The sequence below is a fragment of the Nuphar pumila genome, chromosome 6 (assembly GCF_984573655.1).
Source record: "Nuphar pumila chromosome 6, dmNupPumi1.hap1.1, whole genome shotgun sequence".
Classification (NCBI taxonomy): domain Eukaryota; kingdom Viridiplantae; phylum Streptophyta; class Magnoliopsida; order Nymphaeales; family Nymphaeaceae; genus Nuphar; species Nuphar pumila.
Window position 1 is genome coordinate 109,403,518 of NC_143254.1, and position 23,179 is coordinate 109,426,696.

The following is a 23,179-nucleotide window of genomic DNA, read 5'->3' on the forward strand; positions in this document are numbered from 1 at the left end:
AAAAAAAAAAATAGATATTACATGCAAAAAAATCCCTAAAAATCATAAATCCTAAACGATAAATCCGATGACAAATATTACATAGGATAACATCCACAACAATGAAACATACATAATAAATTCATAGAAACAACCAAATAAAAAAAAACATGTAAAAAAAATAACAACAAAACAATAGATACATTGTATGAAATTCATCACCTTAATAACTAACCAAGTAGAGGAGGATACTGCTACCTTAGAGGAAGAGGAGCGAACTTTCACAAAAATGGCAAGGGTTGGGGGTTCTAGAGGGAGAAGGATTGGGGTTATCATACTTTTCATATACAAACGAGAAAAAAAAATTTAAACATGCATTTATATGAAACAAAATTTTGCAAACAAAAATAATTTCACAATATGGATGTGATTCGAATAAGAGATTTCGCAATATTGAACTTTCACAAATATTTTAAAATTTCGCAATACTTCATCTGATACTAGTCAACAATTTCACAATTATCGAACTTCCACAAATTCTATGACTTTAACAGAGTTTCGCAATTTGTTTGAATTTTTGCATTCTTTCCTAGAATTTTGCAACCTCAAATGTAATTTTGTTGACAAATTTCGTGAGTATATTATTTTAGCGTCATAACATGCGTGAGAGGTAAAAGCAACAAGAAAATATTGAGAACCTTTGATATTGTCCATTCGGCAGATTTGGTGAACAGTGAGGCATTTTAAGAAATGCATAATCTTCATCGACGGTCATTTTCCGTAATTAATACAAAGTCCATGTAAGCTTCAGCACAGTTGGTTAGGGAGAGCATCAGGTTGTGCTAAAGCCCTGGACATCATGAGTTTGATTCTTTCTAGATCAAACCAGCAACAAGTAAATGAGGCACGTAGATGTTACACAGATAACAGCCCAGATCCGGCTGGTTTTCTTTGAAATGTTGTGCCCAGGTAACTGAACATCTAGGGAACAACCACTGATCAGTGCATGCACCAAGAGCAGAATCAAATTAAGGCACACTCTGAGAAATAGATGACCCCGAAACAAATAGCGCTTAAAAACAGCCAATGAGACATGGATAGAAGTTACAAGACAGACAGACACTCATTACTCAAATACAATTAGCCGTTCAAATAGTTTGTCGGGGATAGAGATCAAAAAAGAAATAGAACTCAAACAAAAGTAGTTATTCAAGTACTGCTAAAGCTACATATATTTCAAAATTACAGAACAGCTTAAATTGATTCAGTACAAAAAAGCAAGATGAATCAAAGTTAACCGCTTCAGGAGGGTTGCGACTAATTACATATACCCTCCGATGCTTTAAAAAAAATCCAGAAATTAATCCATATACAGACAATATACAGGAGATGCAACAACAGAAATAACAGATCTTAACCCCGGCCTAATTGTTGACTTCTGTCAGAGATGATCTACAAATATTACCAAAAAGATGATGGTCCAAACCTAAAGACAATGTGTCACCACCTACGCGAGAGAAAAAATTCATAATCCGGGTGCCTGTTCATGGTTACATGTTCGCCTTTACGTACAGAGGCCCTCGACATCACAGAAGCAGTATTCTCCAAAGTCCTCAACCTCTTCTCCAAAACTATAGATGGGTCCGTGTCGGAAGGCTGGTTCCGTCCAGGAGAGATCACGACTGAATTCTTTAATGAGAACCAGCATTCACCCTAGACAAGCAACATCAGCAACGTTTTAGTAGAAAGTCGAATTTAGCAATAACAGGAAAGAGTTCAATTCAAAGAAAGTCCTCTTTATATGGCTAGTTTTTGTGAGGTATCAAAGCTGTAAAGAGTTCAAGGGAAGAAAAGTGGGAGATATAAATGCTTTATAGCCAAATCGTAAAAGAAAAAATTGCTGGTAAGCTATCAGTGCCATGAAAAATGACACGAAAAGGTACTTTTAAGGACAGCTCGATCATCTTTTTTTATAGGGCATCTAGATCATTTGAGTATGAACAAAATTGACTGGTCTACCCTATTCCTATCTGGGCCAGAAAAAATTTTAGCGTTCACAAAAGGAGCTTATGTAGGCTATCCTTGGAGAATGGAACTAAGCATGTGAAGATCGAAATGGAATATAAAGAATTCCAGAAACCATGAAAAAAGAAACCAAAACAGCTATGAACCTCAAATCGACAACTAAAAAAAATGTAAAGGTAAATTATAACTTGCAGGTAAAATCAGGCAAATGATACAAAAACTCTAATCTTTGCAACAAAGAGCACACAGTGGTGTTCTCATACTGCTTCCGATCAAGTCCTCCATAAAAGTCCCAGATCTCTAAACGCCAGCTAAAAGACCAACAAAATTTCAAAGGAAGAATTTCACAACTATCAAATTTCACCAAGAAAAGCAATATATATGTATATAAACAAATACCTGGTCATTGTAACGCTGTAATCCAACAACAGGGGAAACAACAAGAGACTTCATTTCAGTTGGAGAATTCAATGAGGAACTTCTATTGTTAAAATGGCCAAGTGAATGGTAAGTCAAAAATGTTGTACGGAAACTATCCTCTGGTATCCTGTAAATAGGATACCATGCTACAGAAAACCTGAAAATACAGTACATAAAGAATTTGTATGTCAGCGACTGCAAATCAGATCAGCAGATATGACTGAACATTCAAACAATTCTCTGATGCTTCAAAAGAGAGTTTTCATGTGATGCCTTAACAGGTCTAATATCTTAACCAATGGCATCTTTAGTTCAAGTCTCGTGCTGTGAGAGAGAGAGAGAGAGAGAGAGAGAGAGGCATGACGTAAGGTAGAGCAGAAACATTCAATAGACAACACCATATATACTCTTGAGATGAATCTGCTCAAATGGAGTTTGCATATCCACCATCATTAGCAAAATGTCCATACTTGTGGTGGATATTATTTGTAGAACAAAGAATCTCACATTACCAAGACATATCTTTTTTTCCTGAAAAGGAGTCCCCAATAAGAGGCAGCTTATCGATAAGAACATAACATAAAGAATATTGGAGAAGAGTGAACCTAGACGTATTCAGCTAATAATATCCGAAAAAAGGAAGTTTCAAAAAGATATCAGCAACTAACCAGGACGCAGGATGGAGATCACACAGAGACAAGTTCACCAGATGGGATGGGTCTCCATGAATTTGAGAACTTGATGATGCATCCCCGTTTACTAGTTCCTTTATTCTGAAATGTGTTAAAAAAAACCATGGTAAGCCAGTAAGAAGAATATGCAATACATTAATGATGAACCACATGCAAAATTTCACACATCATACCAACTAAATAGACCAGGGGCATTGTTAAAGCTGTTATGTGTGTCAAACACTCAAAGACTGATAAAAAATCATTTTTTTTAGAATGAACTTTTAATGTTTTCAGTGTGTTGATTGTAACCTGTTAATAACCACCCCAGCCATCATCAACATCTTAAAACACATTTGAAGAGCATGCACTCAATGAATTAAAACTCCATTACAATGAAAACCCAGAGAGAAAGTTTGCCTATACTTTTCTGTTTCATCCACCATTTTTCATGCCAATGGTGAATAAGAAAATAAACTAATTTTCAGGTATAAATTTCCAAACCACTAACGTGTTAATATATATATATAGGGAAATGAAAACCTCCCAAACCTCTCCAATGGACATTTTGTAATTGTAAAGGGGCTCTATGACCATTTAGACCATAGAGTAGTTGGGAGCTCCAATGGTCATAAATATGATCATCTATTGGGAGCTCGGGAGCTCCCTTCTCTCATGTGTAGCTTATTTAAGGGACTTCATGTCCCTATTCATGAATGCTTCTCTTAAGCATTACTCAATAAAGCTTAGATTTTTTATGATCTTGTGTTCTTCTTTTGACTCTTTTGAAGTCTTGTATATGCACTTTGTGCTTGTGTAGTGCCTTGGTGCTTTTGTATTGTCCGTTATCGGACTTGTAATAGTGCTTGTAAACTTTGTATTTATTTTTCTGCATACTTCATTACATGGTTTCAGAACCATAGTGCTCTTTCTCGCTCTCTTTCTACTCTCTTTCAAAATGAAGCATGATCACAAGATAGATCTCTCATTCAAACTTAATAGTACAAACTACATGATGTGGGCCTCCGCCTTAATTGTCAAAGGCGATGCCTAGGTGCTGCCTAGGCACATCCCCACCGCATGGCGACTAGGTCTGGGCGGTGGGGCCCTATATTGCTTCCTACATCGCCTAGGCGCCACCTAGGCTGTCACCGCCTAGGCTTTTCTTTTCTTTTTTAAGTTTTTTTTTTTTGAAATATCATTTGTTTTACTCTTCGAGGAGGAGGAGGAGGAGAAGAAGAAAGATAAGACAATATCCATGTTTCTTATTATATTTTTTATGTTTTTTTATTTGTTATTTTGGGTACTGCCTAGGCCTTTTAGAGGCTCCGCCTAGTGCCTATGACAACTAAGGCCACCATCATGGAAAACAGTCTTAAAGGCAAGAAGTTTTGAGGATACGTATGGGCACTATTCTCAAGCCTCAATTGGTACTCACCAAGAATGAAGGAGAACAAGTTAAAGCTCTTGAAGAAGATGATCGTGTCAAAGTTATTTGTAACTATCAATCCAAAGTAGAAGATTGGGAGAGTAATCATGCAAAAATTCTTGCATGGTTTATAAACAATGTTGACATTGAAGATGTTGTTGCCGAGGTTTGCCAATAAGAGACTCAACTTGGAATGACAAAAAGAGGAGTCGAAGTGTTGACAGTGTCTAAGTCTAGCAATAAAATGAAAACTTACAAGACTCCACACTTTGTGAGGCAAAATAACTATAATGATCATAATAACTATAGTGGTTACAATAACTAAAGTGGTAGTCGGAAAAATATGTTTGTCCAAAGCTCAAGAACAAGGTGGCTTCCATTGAAGAATCTACACCCAAGAGGGAAGAATAAAAAAAAAAGAGGAGACTCTAAAGATACTCTTTCTCAACTTTCGAAGGCACTTCAAATATTTAAAATCAGATGTCTTTTCTTTCTTTGAAGAATTTCACATGATGGTCAAAAATCAATTTCAAAGTTATATTTTGTATTCTTAGATCTGACTAGGGTGGAGAGTATATGCCAAAAGAATTTTAAAATTATTTAAAAAAAATGGTATTTGTCGTCAAAGATCTTGCCCTAAACTCCTCAACAAAATGGTTGGCGTAAAAAAAACATAGATATATCATAAAAACCACTAGAACCTTACTTTTTTTTAAAATACTCCTAAGAAATTTTGGGCCGGAGCCGTTTTGACTTCAATATATTTAATAAATAAAATATTTTCTTCCTCTTTGCAAAATATTTCTTCATTTGAAAAATTATTCAAAATATCACCCGATTTTAAAAGATTACAAATTTTTTGTTATAAAAGCTTTGTAATTTCTCACAAAAATGATAAACTATCTCCAAAAGCAATTGAGTGTGTCCTTCCAGGGTATCGTGATAAACAAAAAGGTTATCATTGTTTTTATTCTAAAAACAACAAACTTTATATGTCCAAGGATGTAACTTTCTTGGAAAAAGAAAGTGATTTTGATAAAGAAAAAAACAAAGAAGTAGATTATGCATTGTCGTTTGATCTCTTACCAAGGCAAGATGTTGATTCTCATGAATCAAGTGATTGTAACCTATGTCACAGGGATTCGGCCAACAGAGTGTCGCACCTGCGTCGACGCGACGCAACTCGAGTGCGGGTGCGTCACTCGGTGCGGTCAAGCCTACCCTAGGTGTGGTCAACGCACCTAGAATCATAAATGTCCAAACCTGAACCCAAAAAAAAAACGATGAAAGGGGTTGGGCGGGGGATTAGGGCAAAAAATTTAACTCCCCCTAATGCCTCCCATTTTCCTCTCCGACTCTAACGCTCCTTCAACCCAAGCTCTCCTCTCTTTCGACGACTGCACATGCAAGGTATGTTTCTCTCTCTCTCTCTCTAGGTTCTGCGCAAGTCAACAACCTAGCCCTCTGCAGGGTTCTGCATCGAGCAATCCAGCCCTACTACGATGTCGAACCCGGCCCTGTAGGGCTGGGTTGCTCGCTGTCAAATCCATCCCTGTAGGGCTAGGTTCTGCGTTGTCGAACCCAGTCTTGCTGGGCTGGGTTCGGCTCTCATCCCTGGGTTGTCGCACCCAGCCTTTCTGATATAAATTTTATTTTAATATAATATTTTTTTTGTTTTAAGAATGAAAATAACAGATAAAAGGAAAGAACTTGTGTCATCCTCATCACCATATATAAGTTTTGCTGCTAGTGTTGCTGGTAGTGGTAGTGTGAGGGAGTGTTGATTCGAGTTTGTCGGTTGCATCATGTGATGATGGGTCATTATTAGCACATGTAGATAAGCTTAAAAAAGCTGAAGGAGGTGGTAGAAATAAGAGATTTTGATAAAAGCTTTGTGAGAGAGATTATGTTCGGTCATATACAAGAGTTAAGGCTCATTTGTTGAAGATATCAGGACATTGAAGATGCAAATGAGTTGATGAGGCAATGCGAAGACAATACAAAAAAATACAAGAAAATTCAGAAAAAGAAGACAATTAGTTATTCTTATGCAATTAATGTACTTTTTTAAGCCATCAAGAAAATTCAAAAAAGAAAGAAAGGTGGATGTAAGAGGAACGATATAAGCATCATTCAATACATATGAAAGGGAGGAGATGGACAGAAAAGTAGGAAGGTATTTATATTTTAGTTCATTTTCATTTAATGCAGCTAAAAATCCTTATTAAAAGGATTTAATTACTTTTGGCAAATTGTAACTTGAGTGGTTATGTACCTCCAAGATCAGAAAAATTACGAACGACAATTCTTGCAGAAGAGAGGGCAAATGTTGAGAGATTGCTAAATATTAAAAAAAAATCATGAGAACAAAATGAAGTTTCTATTGTTTTTTATGGGTGGACAGATATTCAAAGGCATCCACTGATTAATTTCATTGCTTCTTACCTTAGTGACCTAGTATTATTGAAAGCAATTGATGCATCTGGGCAATATAAAAATGTTGAGTATTTGAAGAGGTTGTTTATAAAAGTAATAAAAGAAGTGGGTGATTAGAAAGTAGTGCAAATCATCACAGACAACGCTCCAGTTTGTAAAAGTACAACATTGAGTTTAGAAAGTGAGTATCCTCATATTTTTTTGATTCTCTGTGCAGCACAGGGCTTGAATCTAGCCCTCAAGAGCATCTGCAACCCCAAAGAAGAAGAAAATTCACTAGCATATGCTTTATGTTCATGGATTGAAGAATTAGAAAAAAAATGTCAAAAGCATTATACATTTTGTTGTCAACCACCATCATTCTAATACCATATTTAATAGGCATTATGATCTAAAATTGTTGAAGATTGCGAAAACACGTTTTGCATCCATCATTGTGATGGTGAAAAGAATTAAGAAAGTCAAGAATGCTTTGGTTAATATAGTAACTGATGAGAATCGGACATTCTATAATGTTGATGATGTTTTCAAGGCTCAAGAAATTAAAAAATTCATTATTGATGATGAGTTTTAGGATAAAGTCGTATACTACATTGAGTTTACGCAACCTATTTGGGAAATATTGTGAGAAGTTGACAAGGATGAGCCCCATGCTTCACAAAGTTTATGAAATATAGGATAATATGATTGAAAAAATACAAGTTATAGTTTTCAAGCATGACGAAAAAAATCTTACATTAGATGATTTTAAAATTTTTAATCATATACAATCAATTTTAGTCAGAAGATAAGATAAGAGCAACACTCATTTGCATTGCATGGCATATTCTATCAATCCCAAATATTATGCAAAGAAGTGGCAGGAAGGTGGTATTGGTCGTGTACCTCTAAATTTAGACTCAGAGCTATCAAGGCATAAAAATATGTCTATGACAAGACTTTACCGAGAATCACGTATTCTAAATCAAGTCTCACAAGAGCTTGAAAAAATTCATCTTCGAGGTTATATGAACAGGCATTAATAGTGAGAGAGGAGGAGGATATAGATCCTATCACATTACGGTCAACATATGGATCAAAAACATCTTCTCTTCAACGTTTTGCATTGAGATTGCTATCTCAGTCTGCTAGTTCATCTTGTTGTGAAAGAAATTGGAGCACATATGCTCAAATCCACAACATGAAGAGAAACAAACTCACCAGCAAGCGTGCAAAGGATTTAGTCTATGTTTATTCTAATCTTCGATTACTTTCCCAAACCAACGAGGAATACATGTACTAATTGCTCTCTTAGTTATTTGACTATTTCTTAGTTTCTTCATTTAAATATGCAAGTATTTAACATTTTTAAATTGAGTATATAATGCAGATAAAAATCATCCAAACTTTGGAATGTAAACCCAAAAGAGTGACTCAGAGGGAGAGCATAATGTTGAGCATAATTTCAACATTATAAACATGAACTTATTTGAGTCTACTCTTCCTTCTCATGATAAATTTGATGATGAATCAGAAAATTATTAGGATCATTATTTCATCGTTATATATATTGTGTAGGATATACTTTTGGTATGTAATTATGCATTGTTTGCTTCTTTTATTAATATATATGATGAAGAATAGAATTGTAGATTGTTAATTTGATTCATTACATGCATGATGAATTTATGATATGATAATTGTTTTTTTATTTCATTAGCGTAATTGTTAACTGTTAAAAATTATATATATATATACCCTCCCGCACCCAAGTTTTTTTAGACTGCCGCATCGCCGCACCTGCACCTATGTGACAGATTTTTGGAAAATAATCATGATAGTGATGTTTTGGAATTATTTCACAATATGACAATTTAGTTGAAAACTCCTCTCAAAATATTCAAGTTTATACTCCGGCGTAGTCAAGAAAACCAAACAAGTGCTTATAAAAAATATTCTCAAGATATTCCTATAGAAGAAACACCTAGTCATAATTTGTCTCTAGAAAATACCACACTTCAGAAATCAAATAAAGCCTCCATTACATCAAATAGGTTTGTGTCCTAGAAATTTTTCTCACCAAACTATAGGACATGTCTTCTAACTATTTACTCCTATCATTAACCCTTTTATTATAATAAAGTCAAAGATTGTTCATATTGGATTGACGCTATGAACTTCGTAAGGCTCATACTTGGGAGATAGTGAATTTACCTTTAGGAAAGAAATCTATAAGATGCAGTTAGGTGTTTAAGGTTAAAACCAAAAGTAATGGAACCCTAGAGAGATACAAAGCTAGGCTAGTTTCCAAAGGTTACTCCTAAGAGTACGGAATCCATTATGAAAATACCTTTGCACCTGTAGTTAGGATGACTAGTGTTAGAACCTAAGTACATGGGTACAAGTACGGGTATGGGTGTGGCTATGAAGGGTATGACACGGCAATTCCAAAAAATGTGGATACAGAGACACAACGATATATAATATATATATATATACATATATATATATATATATATATATTATGAAATAAATTCCAAAAATCAAAATTTATTATTCCAACAAGACAACATAAATTAAGTTAACATTTACAAACAATTAACATTTAACAACCAACTAAACTGGTAACAGAACAGGCTAACAACTTGTATTCAAAGAATCAAAATTTAATAACAAGTAAAGATACAACTACAACAGATGATTATCGTCTAAAACATTATCAACAATAACCCCTCTCTATATGAGGGGCAATCCGTTGATAGGAATATGGTCTTTGTCGAGAGGGAGACAGGGATGAGAGGAGTAACTAAGTTGTGCAGAGAGGCAACACTACGAGGGCGGAGGCGACGAAGGGCTAAGAGAGGTTGAGCGACATTGCGAGGGGTTGAGAAAGGCAGTGTTATGAGGGGTGGAGAAAGAGAGAGAGTCGTGGGGGTTAGGGTAGAGAGAGAAAGAGGGAGTCGGGGGTGGAGTCAGGTTTTTTTGGACCCAACCAAACACAGTGCTGGACCCAATCCGCAGCATACCCACACTGTGACCCGTGGCGGTACCCGTGTCAACACGAGTAAGGCAACCCAAATGAAGTGTTCGTGTTACATAGGTTAGAACCCTAGTAGTTGTTATATCCACCCAAGAATGGCCTATTTACCCACTAGATGTGAAAAATGTTTTTTTCAATGGTCATCTTAGTGAGGAAGTATACATGGATCCTTCGTCGGGACTTAATATTGGAAAAAGAAAAACTCTAAAAGTAAGAAAGGTTTTATATAGTCTTAAACAAACTCCTAAGGCTAGGTATAACAGATTTAGTGTTATGATAAGTTTGGCTTTCAATCTTGTTATACTGACATTGCTCTCTTTGTTAAGAATACAGGTACAGATATTATGATATTGTTGTTGTATGTAGATGATATGATAATTATAGAGAGATAAAACAGCAGTTAGTGAAATTAAAATTGTTTTAAAAGAAAATTTTGATATGTCTGATCTAGGTTTCTTGATATATTTTTTAGGTATTGAGGTAGCTTATATATCACTGATGAAGCCGATAGTTGACATTTGTGCTAAGTCCAAAATTTCTGACGATAAGAAAGTAGAGACTCTTGAGGTTGTCAATGCAAAATTGAGACTTAAAGATAGGATACTACTTGAAGATCCTACACATTATAGACAGTTTGTTTGATCCCTCACCTACCTATCTATTACCAGATCCGACATAGCCCATGTGGTTCATGCAGTCAGCCAATTTTAACATGCCCCAACAACTGTGCACATGCGTGCAGTGTTAAGGATTATTAGATACATTAAGAACTCCATAAGCAAAAAGGTTTTTCTTATCTTCATTCTCTTCTTTAGATTTGCTTGCTTATATTGATGTTGACCGAAGGAGAAACTCTAATGATATAATCTCAACTATGAATTTTTGTGTTTTCTTAGGAGATTCTCTAATTTCAGAAGTAGCAAAAACTTGTCCTCCACTAAAACTGAATATCGGGCGATGGCTACGACAACAATAGAACTTATGTGGCTAAGAAGTCTTCTCAGAGACATGGGAGTAATCGTCTCAAAACCTTCGAAAAGTGTTACGATAATAAGAGTGTGAACTATATTGCGAGCAATCACACCTACGTGCGAACCAAACACATGAAGATGGATTGTCATGAAGATATGAGAGGAACTATTGAGTTGTCCTATGTTACATTAGAGTACCAGCTTACAGATTTCTTCACTAAAGCTCTTCATGCACCTCAGTTTATTTTTCTCCTTAACAAACTTTTGATGATCTCACTATAAGTTTGAAGATAAGTTTGAAGGAGTGTTTATATATATATATATATATATATATATATATATATATATATATATATATATATATATATATATAATCACTAGAATATGAGAACCAAAATATGAGAACTGAAAATATGGGCATTTCCAACACTTTTTTTTGCAAATCCAACCATGTGGAGATGTGCTTGGCATGATGAATTTGCTAGGAATCAACCATTGGATCGCGTATTTTTTATGAAAAAATATGATTTTTGAATGCTTGAATATTTATGAAGAATAAGAGCTAATTTTAAATCCTTAAAAACATCTCATTTATGCATCAAAATCAAGAGTGTGTTCTTATAAAACCAAGCATGTAGATCACATCCATATGGTTTGATTCAAGAGAAAAGAATAAAAATTTCATGAAAATTGGGGTTCACACATTAGTTCTCATATTCTAGTGACTATATATATATATATATATATATATATATATATATATATATATATATATATATATATATATATTGTCATGTATTGTAATAGGTAATATACTTCAGGGGTATTTTTCATCTTTTTCCTGTTATTGTAATAGGTGTGCTCCACTAGAGACAGTTTTGTAACTTTTTTTCTTATTTTTGCCCTTTTTGTAATTGTGGAGGGGCTCTATGGTCATTTGGACCATAGAGTCATTGGGAGCTCCAAGAGTCATAAATATGACCGTTGGGAACTCCCAACAACTCTATTGGGAGCTCCCTTCTCTCATGAGAAGCTTATTTAAAGGGACCTCATGTCACTATTGATTAATGCTTCCCTTAAGCATTTTATACTCAATAAAGCTTATATTTTTTATGCTCTTGTGTTTTTCTTTTGACTCTTTGAAGTCTTGTATATGCACTTTGTGCATGTGTAGTGCCTTAGTGCTTTTGTATTGTCCAATGTTGTGAAAAGCATTGAGGAGTAGCGAAGTGCTCCACCAAAAACTGAGGCAAGGCGTAAGCCTCGAGGCGTAAAGCGTAAGCCTCAAATTTTTTTTATGAAAACTTAAAAAGTACTTTAAAAAATATCTAGAAATACAAATAAATAAATAAAATGCTTTATTGATAAAGCAACAACCAATAAGATAAAAAATCTCAAATACATACCGAAAAACTTATTATACATAATTACTTTTTCCTAACACATAATTATACAAAAAATTATTGGTTTTTATTTTCTAAATGAGTTCCACAAGAAAAACTACACAGGATATTCATTACCCTAACTATCTTCTCGACCATCAATGCTCAATTTCGTTTTAGACTTACCAACCTAACATCCTATGGACTAGGGGGTGCAAATGGATCTGATATCGTCAAATATCCAATCCAAGTCTGGCATATTATTTTCATATTTGAATCAATCAAGTAAGATCCAAACATGCATTCAGATTGGACTCCGATTCGCTTAGCATACAGCTCCGCTGCTGATGACCATCAATCTCAACGTATGTCAGAAAGAAACGTCATCAACACGAGGACGCATGAGCAGGTTCGACTCGTAAGTTTGAAAATGTTTTGAAAAATAAGATATGAGGACACAATTTTTTGAAGTTTTTAATTAATAAAAAACTAATTTTTTTTTTTAATGTTAAAAAATGCATTTTATTAAAATAAACCTTTAAAATAATAAATAATAATGCATTTAATGTTTTGAAAATGCATTTTTTATTACTTTTTGTCGTTTACACCTCAGACATGCGCCTCAAGGCGAGGCGTGCTTTTTGCGCCTTGATGCACAATTTTAACAACACTGGTATTGTGCTTTATTGGACTTGTAATAGTGCTTGTGTACTTTGTATTTTTTTTCCGCATACTTCGTTACATAATGCCCATTGAAAGACATCAACCACTATGACCAAATGTTTAAGTCTCATGTTTGGATAGAATCATCAATGTATCCAATCATCCCTCAAACAAAGAAAATAGCAATCATGATCATAATGTCATAAATGCTGAATAATTTAATGCTTGTTACCAAATCTCCTGTAGTATTTCTCACGGTCCCAAAAAAGCCTCTTCTTTCACATTTTCAAAGGAAACCTGAAATTCCATTGCAAGCAATAAATTGCAAAGAGCAGAAAACACTAAAAACTTACTTTTCAAACAATGGCTTCCGCTGTTGAGGTCTCTCAGATTCAAAATACTCAAACAGAAGCTCTGAACCATCAGAACAGGTTGTACAGGATGACATATTTCCAGATGAAATGATATGCCCTTCATAACAGTTAGATGCAGATGATTCAGTTGTGCATGGAAATCTTGTAGGCACCAATGCATCATCATCAGTGGCAGCCTTGAGCGGCTTAGGTAGAAGTATTGACAGGATAGGCAAGTGCCAAAATTGAGTTAAACTAGTTGATGTCTCAGCCTTGTGCATATCTGATACTTCAGTACTGAAAGTGTGGCTGCTAGAAGACAAGGAACCCCTAGAATGTCCAAATAACTGAACTGCTGAAAGAAGAGGAAGAAAATATGCAGAGGACTCATGAAGATTAGCTCCCAATCTCCTGGAGCTCTGGAAATCCTCTACCTTCACTTTCAACCCATAGCACCCAGGTTCCTCATACCACTGCCAAATTGTTTTCAAAGAATGACCAGGAATCTGGTGTTTACACAGGACATCCCCAACCAGCTCATTGCATAGGCAACCCCCATGATCACAGGGACTAGAAGTTGATGAAAATGAGGGAGAGGCAGAATGAAAAACTCTCTCAAACGCAGCAAGATGGCTGCCTGTTGCCAATTGAATGTCTTCAGACTCAACTTGGATCCTATGAGCATCACGTACAGCTTCCACTATCTCATCAAGAGCATCTTCTGATAGAGATCTCTCTTGATCATTTGGACGATTGACTATGCATGTATTAGTGGTAGCCATAGTGATTGCATCATCTATTCTATACATGCTTGTCACACAGTTACTTTGCTTCTGAGGCTGCTCCAAATCATTGTGACATTGAAGGCCTGACTTGCCAGCGGCAAAGCTTTCCAAGCCAACATGTGCTGAAGAAACATGATCAGATGAACAGGAGAATGCTTCCCGTTCTTTACAAATATTTGCATCTTCCAGTTCAAGATTTGAACCATCATCACGATGAATCTGCAAACTGTTGTTTCCAGCCGATGATTGCCTGTGGACAGCACTGACAGAAGTCGGTTGAACAGATTCTATAAGTCGCTTAGAGATTATTGTCCCACTGTCTGATTGTACTTCATAGGCTTGTTCCATCAAATGGGAAGTCTCTACTGGAGGGCATGCTACACCCAAGTGTGTTTGAGAGTCCTGTATGCTGAATGAATTGTAGGAATCAATTATGTCAGCTTTGGTAGCATCTACCCTTGAACAAGGAACATAATGAGAATATCCAGAAGCAGAAGTAAAGCTTTTGTGGTGAATTGCTTGCCTTGAAACTTCTGTTGCTCCATTATGAAAAGTTTTTTTATTAGAAGACCTAACTAAGCCATTTCTATTAGGAAGATTTTTCCTCAGATGGCAGTTGTGTTCTAGTTTTGATCCTAAATTTGATTTTGTGTTCAGTTTTTCAGAATTCTTATTCTTTGATACCTCATCTTCCTTCAAAAACAATGCATTTGAACCAACATCAGAAACAGCCTTGTGAGAATCTTCTTGGACAGACATCTCATATAGAGATGTACATCTGCCGGATCTTTCTTGTTTACTTTTCCTGTGGCCCAAATCATGTCTAATGCATGATGACAAACTTTTGCAAGCAGCAGCTTGTGGAAGTCGACCATAATTTTTATTTTTTGGATCACTAACGCCTTCATTATTAGCGCCTTTTAAGACCTTCTGCCAGACAGAGTGATTGTTCTCCTTCCAAGCTCGAACATGTGTATTCACAGAACCGCTAAACCTGTGAGTTATTCCACTTGAACTCTCGGCTGATTTATTAGCTCGCCTAACCTTCCTGCTTGGAATAAACTCATGCTGATTGGTGCTGCTACAGGTGCCACTGCTGCACTTGATTCTGTCAGCATTGTCCATGGAAGACTTTGAGCAATCTCCAGGGGCAGTATGCAAATTCTCAGGCACACCTTGACTCAAGTAACACGTGCCAAAAGGTATAATATGAGAAGTGGTGCTACAGTTACTGCCATCTGAAACCATTCCACTGTCTGAGGGACTTATCCCATGTTCCTCCTTACAGGCTAGCCTTGTGTTGATTTCACCACTACAATTAAGGCTCTCTTCACTGTTCCATCCATCCAAAAAAGGGTCTACAGCAAAAGCATCATGCCCTTCAGAGATATTTCCAACAGATACATCACCAGAACTGATTCTCCTATCAGCAGCTTTTGAACTGAAGGCAGCTTCATGAGTGGATTGAACTGATCTTGAAGTACTTGTAGAATCATCATGAAAACTCCCTTTCAATCTTATCATGTTCCTACTTAAAGCTTCAACAGAAAAATCTTGAGCTACAGAGGTACAAGATTCTTCAGCTATACTACATTCATTTGGCGAACATACTTTTGATGTTGTGGAACAAACTTCAGAATACAAAAGTTCAACATTCTCTGCATCATCTTTATCCACTACAGTATCCTTTAGTGTACACTCTTTTCTGTTTGGTGGGTTAACTACCAAACCATCTGCACTAGCACAAATCACATTGACCTCATCACCAGCATCACAAAAGGAAGTTGTTTTCTGAACACCTTCCGCTTCAATGGATGCGGATAAAATATTCTCCGAAGTTTTTTTGTTATGTTTCCCTTTTTTCTTTGGCTTCTTTCTAGAACTCCTTCCATGTTTATCGACCTTATTAATACCCTTAACCTGATTGCTTGAATCAGATGTACTAGAGCTGTATGGATCAGACGAGCCAGAAGAAACATTTGATGAAACAGAAATCGTCTGCCAAGAATCAGAAGAACGCTTGGTAACCCTGCTTTGAATTTTTGCTGCGATCCGGTTTCGTGTATGTCCCATACCATTTGACCTAGAGAAACGGTTGGGCGTACAGGACTTTGCAGAGAATGGATGATGAAGAAGATGACCTCTCTGGACCCTTTGCAGGTCAACCTGGAATAAGATAGTTGATGGTGCTTGCTCCAAACCATCCATCTTCCCATGCACTTCAGAAGCCAAATGGTTTATCCGATCAGACCCTTGCAGTGGAAGAAGAAACGGTGCTACGATTTTGCAATGCTCATCAAGTGGGAGGGTAACCAATGTGAGAATAATGTACCTGAACATCCAAAATAAATCTGTTGTGAGAATAATGCACCTGAACACCTAAAAGAAATTTGTAATAATGACTTGTCTGAAGAAATGAGAATGACAAAAATTTCTTCTAGGAAAAACTAAGCAAGGGCTTCCAGAGTTACATATTATGTGATGGCTAAGTTCTAAATCCTCACTACATTAAAAAAGAAATCACGAAACAAAGTACAACATCATAATGTGTATTTGCATTGTTAATTCATTTCTCACAAATACACAACATAAAACTCAACATTAACAACCAACGGAAAATGACTGGAATCACACAACCATCTTCCTCAGTTTAAAAGTCAAAGATGATGAGTCAAAAGTACTTAAACATGTTTTACAGTGGGTAATAAGCGCAGCATTATGAAATCAAAAGTTGGAAAGAGAAAATCTTATGCCAAAAATAGATATGTCTCAATTCTGAAATTGATATGCCACAAAAATAAACAATACACACAAAGAAGGAAAGTGATGTTTACAAACCTAGTGTAATACCCTGCAGATCAAGGACATATAAGTATACTCCTTTACAGAGAGGATAATCAGAAAAGGAACAACAAGCAAATAAACAGCTAAAATAACTTTTCATGTCACTCAAAACTCAAAAAACAGAACATAAGCTCATCAGCTAGATACAGGAAATCCAAGTAATGAAGAATGGATGTAGAATACTAAGCTTTATCTATAAGAAACGAATTTAGCAGCCTCACCCTTGATCAGGACCGTTCAAGGTGATGGCTTCCACCTCGTGATCCTGGAAGAAATTGTTAACACCACAAAGACTGAATTTACAGGCTGTGTTAGTTCAGAAAAAAAATTAATGAATAAGTGTATGACCTTTGAACTGATATTGCAACTATTCTGTGCTACAGATTTGCTAGATGTCATACAGACTCCTCCATCAGCAATTTTCATACTATTTCTGTTTGTTCTTGCAAGGGCCCACTGCATCATTAAGTGTTACTGTCCAAATTATCAATGCAAATAAGTAGCTGACTTTATAAACTGTAACTATATTGAAAAATAATGCACATGGAAAGATGACAAAATAGTTACAGGAACTAAGTGAACAGAACAAAAAAACTAAACATGAAAAGATTGAAAATAGCTCAACAATGCCAAAGGCATCCCTATAAAACATCAAACAGGAAGGCCAACACAATTTAGGATTCCTTCATAGTTCATGGTCATAAGACTATGCAAATTAGCTATACGCTTATTCAGAACAAAATCAAACTCCACAATCTCCGAAATGGTAAACATGTTGGCAATACAAAAATGTGTCCAGTGTCCACTAATAAGCTACTATATCATAAAACATGTAACTATGTCAGTTGCCAAAGAAGATATGAAATTGCAGTAAGCAAACAATAGCAAGATCAAACACCTCCAAAGAAGTCAAGAAACATGGCACAGAGTGGTACCAAGATAGGATACGACAAATTGGCTAATGCAACTTGGCCAATTTCCCTCAATGAACAGATGAAGCAACTGGGTCAAGTTCAAAGCCTCAAAGTGTATCAGAGGCTCTCGATATCTTCTAAAGACGAGCCAATTATGAATGCTTGCCCATCATCTCTCTAATGAATTACACAATTCAGCACACCACCATCCACTCTGTTCAATTTAACAAAAGGATCTGAGCCTCTGTCTTCACAGAGATCAGCAACAACTCCATTAAGAGTACCTCACTCTCATTCTCAACATCAAGTCAATCACATTGAAAGTTTGTTTAAGTGTCTGTGATAGTTAAAAACGTGCACCAGATGTCTGGATGCATTGTTTTGGTTTGTGGATACGAGTTTGGTCAACTTCTGGAACAAAGAGGTTTTCTTGGCAATTACAATTGGATTTCTAACTCCGCCTGTGTATAACTGTTTAGTTATACATTGCCGGTCTCAAGCCCGGATAAAGGAGGAGGGTTGCGGTAGGCCTGTGACAGCCAGCATAAAAACTTAGTCATACCCTATGAAAATGAACCAATATGAGAATTTCGTTGGGGCGTTCCCTACTGAGCGACGCGCTGTACTCTCTAGGCCCGGAGGCAGTGATAAATGGGCAAGGGTTGCTAGGTCGTCGCCCAGAAGCGACGCGTCACACCGGCGCCCGGGTGTGGTGTCAAATAGGCAAGGGTTCCCTCACTTTGTTGGACGGGTGGGGGTAAAGAAGTTAGTCCAAGACCATAAAATTAGGTTAGCCACTTGGAACATAGGGTCTTTAACTGGTAAGTTGGTAGAGTTAGTAGATGTTATGTGTAGGAGAAAGATTGATATTTTATGTCTACAAGAGACCAAATGGGTAGGTGAGAAAGCAAAAGTGATAGAACATTGGGGATATAAGATTTGGTATACAGGAATAAATAGGAATAGGAATGGAGTAGGGATTGTTATGAGTCGTCAGTTTATAGATAATGTAGTTGAGGTCCGTAGGAAGAGTGATAGAATTTTACTTATTAAATTAGTATTAGGTACGGATATTATTAATATTATTAGTGTTTATGCACCTCAAGTAGGTTTAGATGATTCCATTAAGCATCAATTTTGGGAAGATTTAGATGGAGTAGTACAAGGGATATCTTATGGAGAAAAGTTTTTTATCGGCGGTGACCTTAATGGACATGTAGGCATTAGTAGGGATGGATTTGAGAGTATCCATGGAGGCTATGGTATAGGAGAAAGAAATGAAAGTGGCGAAAGGATTTTAGATTTTTGTTTGTCCTATGATATGATCTTAGCAAACACTTGGTTTAGGAAGAGGGAGTCTCACCTAGTAACATTTAAAAGTGGGGTTAATACGAGTCAGATAGATTTTTTCCTACTTAGAAAGAGAGATAGGGGTTGTTGCATCGATTGTAAGGTTATACCGGGAGAAAGTGTAGCTACACAACATAGAGTCTTAATTTTAGATCTTAGAATTAGACAATGTCGCACAAGGGATAGACATAGGATAGATCCTAGAATTAAATGGTGGGCACTGAAATGAGCTAAACAAGGAATGTTTGTAGAGCAGGTAGTTAAGGAAGTTGATTGGTGTCTCGAGGAGGATTCAGAATCAATGTGGAATAAGATAGCGGGTGGCATGAGAAAAGTGGCTAAGGAGGTATTGGGTGAGTCTAAAGGCGGTGCACCACTAGGTAAGGATACATCATGGTGGAACGAGGATGTCAAATTAGCTATTAAGGTTAAAAGAGAGTGTTATAGAAATCTAAGTAAGAGTCGTGATAATGAGAATTTGGAGAAGTATATGATAGCAAAGAAGGAAGCTAAAAAAGTAGTTCGAAACGCGAGGGCTAAGGTATATAAAGAGGTTTATGACAAGTTGGATATCAAAGAAGGCGAGAAGGATATTTATAGGCTTGCAAAGATGAGAGATAGGAAATCGAGGGATTTGGGTACGGTTAGATGTATCAAAGATGAAACGCAAAGGGTTTTAGTCAAAGATGAGGAGATTAAGGAGAGATGGAAAGATTATTTTGATAAGCTATTTAATGATAGTCATGCTCAAGATCGTGGAGACTTCTCTATTCCTTTTCATGAGATAAATCGTGACTTCATGCGCAAGATTTAAAAGAAAGAAATTGCAGAGGCTTTGAAGAAAATGAAATCAAGAAGGGCAGTTGGCCCAGATAGTATACCTATCGAGGCTTGGAAATGCTTGGGAGAGAAAGGTTTAGAATGGTTGACAAATCTTTTTAACTTGATTTGGCGAACAAATAAGATGCCTAATGAGTGGAGGAAGAGTACTTTGGTGCCTTTATATAAGAATAAGGGTGATATACAAGATTGCACAAACTATCGTGGTATAAAACTCATGAGTCATACTATGAAACTTTGGGAGAGGGTGATTGAGTCTAGGTTGAGGAAGGTTGTCATGATATCGGAGAATCAATTTGGTTTTATGCCTGGAAGATCAACTATGGAAGCTATACATCTTCTTAGACAACTTATTGAAAGATATAGAGAGAGGAACAAAGATTTGCATATGGTTTTTATTGATTTAGAGAAGGCATACGATAGAGTACCTAGGGACGTTCTCTGGTGGACAATGATGAAGAAAGGTGTTTCTCTCAAGTACATTAGTATAATTAAAGATATGTATGAAGGAGTAGTAACCAATGTCCGCACTTGTGGAGGGGTGACAACCAATTTTCCGATAACGGTTGGGTTACATCAAGGATCTGCTTTAAGACCTTTTCTATTTGCGATAGTGATGGATGAGCTTACGAGATCAATTCAAGAAAAGGTACCGTGGTGTATGTTGTTTGATGATGATATTGTTTTGATTGATCAGTCTAGAGCTGGGGTTAATGCTAAGTTAGAATTATGGAGACAGACATTGGAAGCTAGAGGTTTTAAGTTGAGTAAGAGTAAGACTGAATATATGGAATGTCGGTTTAGTAAGCAACGAAGTAGTGATGGGAGTGTAGTGAAGCTTGGTGAGCAAGAAATACCGGTGAATGATTATTTCAAATATTTGGGATCCATCATTCAAAAGTATGGAGAAATTGATGGAGATGTAAATCATAGGATAAAGGTTGGGTGGATGAAATGGAAAAGTGCAACTGGAGTGTTGTGCGATCGTAGAATGCCATTGCGGTTGAAGGGAAAATTTTATAGGACGACTATTAGACCCGCTTTACTATATGGTACGGAATGTTGGGCTGCCAAGAGACATCATATTCAAAAAATGAGTGTAGCTGAGATGCGGATGCTTAGATGGATGTGTGGAAATACAATAAAAGATAAGATTCGGAACGAGGAGATACGTAAGAAGGTAGGTGTTGCACCCATTGAAAATAAGATGCGAGAGAATCGTTTACGGTGGTTTGGACATATTCGGCGAAGGCCTAATGGTGCTCCAGTTAGAAGGTTGGAGAAATGGGAAAATATATTAGTTAAAAGAGGTCGGGGTAGGCCTAGGAAGACTTGGATGGAGATGATAAGAAAGGATATGAATGATTTGAACCTCACCGAGGACATGGCATTGGATAGAAATGATTGGAGGAAAAGGATTCATGTGGAAGACCCAAAATGAATTTCTTTTTTGGTTCATATCGCTGACCCCAATTGTTTTGGGATGAAGGCGTAGTTGTTGTTGTTGTTGTTGTTGTTGTTGTTGTATCGCTGACCCCAATTGTTTTGGGATGAAGGCGTAGTTGTTGTTGTTGTTGTTGTACAATTGGATTTCAAGTGTCAATAAGCCAGCGTTCATGAAAATAGCCATGAGAGCGACTAACGCGCATTACATGATAAACTTGCCGTAAGGACAATATAGCATGTTACAAGTTACAACCATTGTTACCAAATGGTTAAGAGGTAAAATAGTCCACCAAAATCATTTAAACAATAAACAGGTGCATTGGTGATGGTCAAAAAGATAACGAAGGCAATTGCATGAAAATGAAGGTGGCGCCCTCATTATCTAAAATGATGGACCCTCCATCCAAGATTCTAGAGACCCTTTACAATGCCAGAAACTAGCTCGTCAGAACATATGCATCAGCCAAATTTTAAATCGATTTTCGTCATGGTTTCAGAGAGATCATCCAATCACCAAATTCCACTGCTCGCGTGAAATAAATCAAATAAATAAACAAGGATTCATTTGTTTCTTTTTGGATATGCCACCAACCATAAGCAAGTCGCCCTCTTAACCCTTAAACCTAATGGATAGTTCTAAACCTATTCCCCAAGAAGAAAACCCCAAAAATCAAGCATTTAGGATTCAAGATTCACATGCATTGACATGCTAGCATGAAGCGTTAAACAATGAAAGAAACAAAGATTATTTCCTCGTCAACAATCCCCAACCACACCAACAAACAAAATCCCAAAAATGCATCATCCAAAGAACCAAACAAGGTTCGATTACAGGAATTCTGACACTAATTCTCAATAGCTAATATAAAACTCACATAGACAAAAAAAATGCAGAAAGAACCCGAATTTCAATCCGAAAAAACACCAAAACCACACAGAAAAGCAAGACCCCAACTTCCGATTCCAACTCAAAAACACAAAGAAACGCCTAACGGAGACAAAAAAAAACAAATATCGAAACCATGCACCCCGATCATTGACCAAAACCCTAAATTCCCAAACGAAGCCCCATCATTTCTGCTCCAAAAGCAAAAAAGAAAGAAAAGCACAGACTAGTAAGAGAAAAAAGAGACCCAGAAAGAGGGAAGCCTACCGATACAAAGATGCAGACCCAACTCGAACGATCTCACCGATGACGAAGACCACCAAGGAAAGCCGATCCGATGAGAGACCCCTCCGTTTGGGCTAAATTCAGAGGGGGGTGGGTCTAAAGATAGCGACGACAGCCAATCGAAAAATGAGAGAGAGAGAGATTGTGGCTCTCCGCTAAATCTAGGGGACTTTGCCAAAATGAGAAATTCCCCTCTGCTAAATGAAATCCCTCAGTCAATTTTAGTAAAGGAAAATGTTGGACTCCTTTTTCTCTCGTAAGAGAGAGAGAGAGAGAGGGGAAAGATTGAATGCTGGTATGTATGTGGTTCAGAGCTCTCCTGCACTTTTGTTTTGACTCGGAAGGACTTAGGTCGAGCCTAGTAGGTGTGTGCTCGGGTGGTTGGGTCTGGCAAAAAATGGGTTTGGTGGGCTTATAAGGGACTCCGTACAGCTGACAAGGTGAGCCACCTTAAAAATTTCATGCCAAAGGGCATCAAGCG

General features: G+C 36.8%; 1 protein-coding gene across 5 annotated transcripts; it reads right to left on the reverse strand.

The window, feature by feature from the left end:
• Positions 1 to 1,188: 1,188 nt before the first annotated feature.
• LOC149835650 (uncharacterized) lies at positions 1,189 to 22,921 on the reverse strand. 5 transcript variants are annotated; one of them, XM_090010603.1, is made up of 7 exons: positions 22,681 to 22,921; positions 17,326 to 17,451; positions 17,199 to 17,242; positions 13,349 to 16,465; positions 3,093 to 3,197; positions 2,404 to 2,581; positions 1,189 to 1,692 (listed from the first exon to the last, which is right to left on the reverse strand). In XM_090010603.1, exons 2-7 carry the CDS (start codon positions 17,440 to 17,442, stop codon positions 1,480 to 1,482), a joined length of 3,774 nt encoding a protein of 1,257 aa, XP_089866729.1. In that variant the 5' UTR covers positions 17,443 to 17,451; positions 22,681 to 22,921; the 3' UTR covers positions 1,189 to 1,479. The 5 variants fall into 5 exon arrangements, with proteins under 5 accessions (XP_089866729.1, XP_089866730.1, XP_089866732.1 ...); XM_090010604.1 differs by having other exon boundaries at positions 17,326 to 17,433; positions 22,681 to 22,892; XM_090010607.1 differs by lacking the exons at positions 1,189 to 1,692; positions 2,404 to 2,581 and adding an exon at positions 2,699 to 2,955.
• Between the last annotated feature and the right edge of the window lie 258 nt (positions 22,922 to 23,179).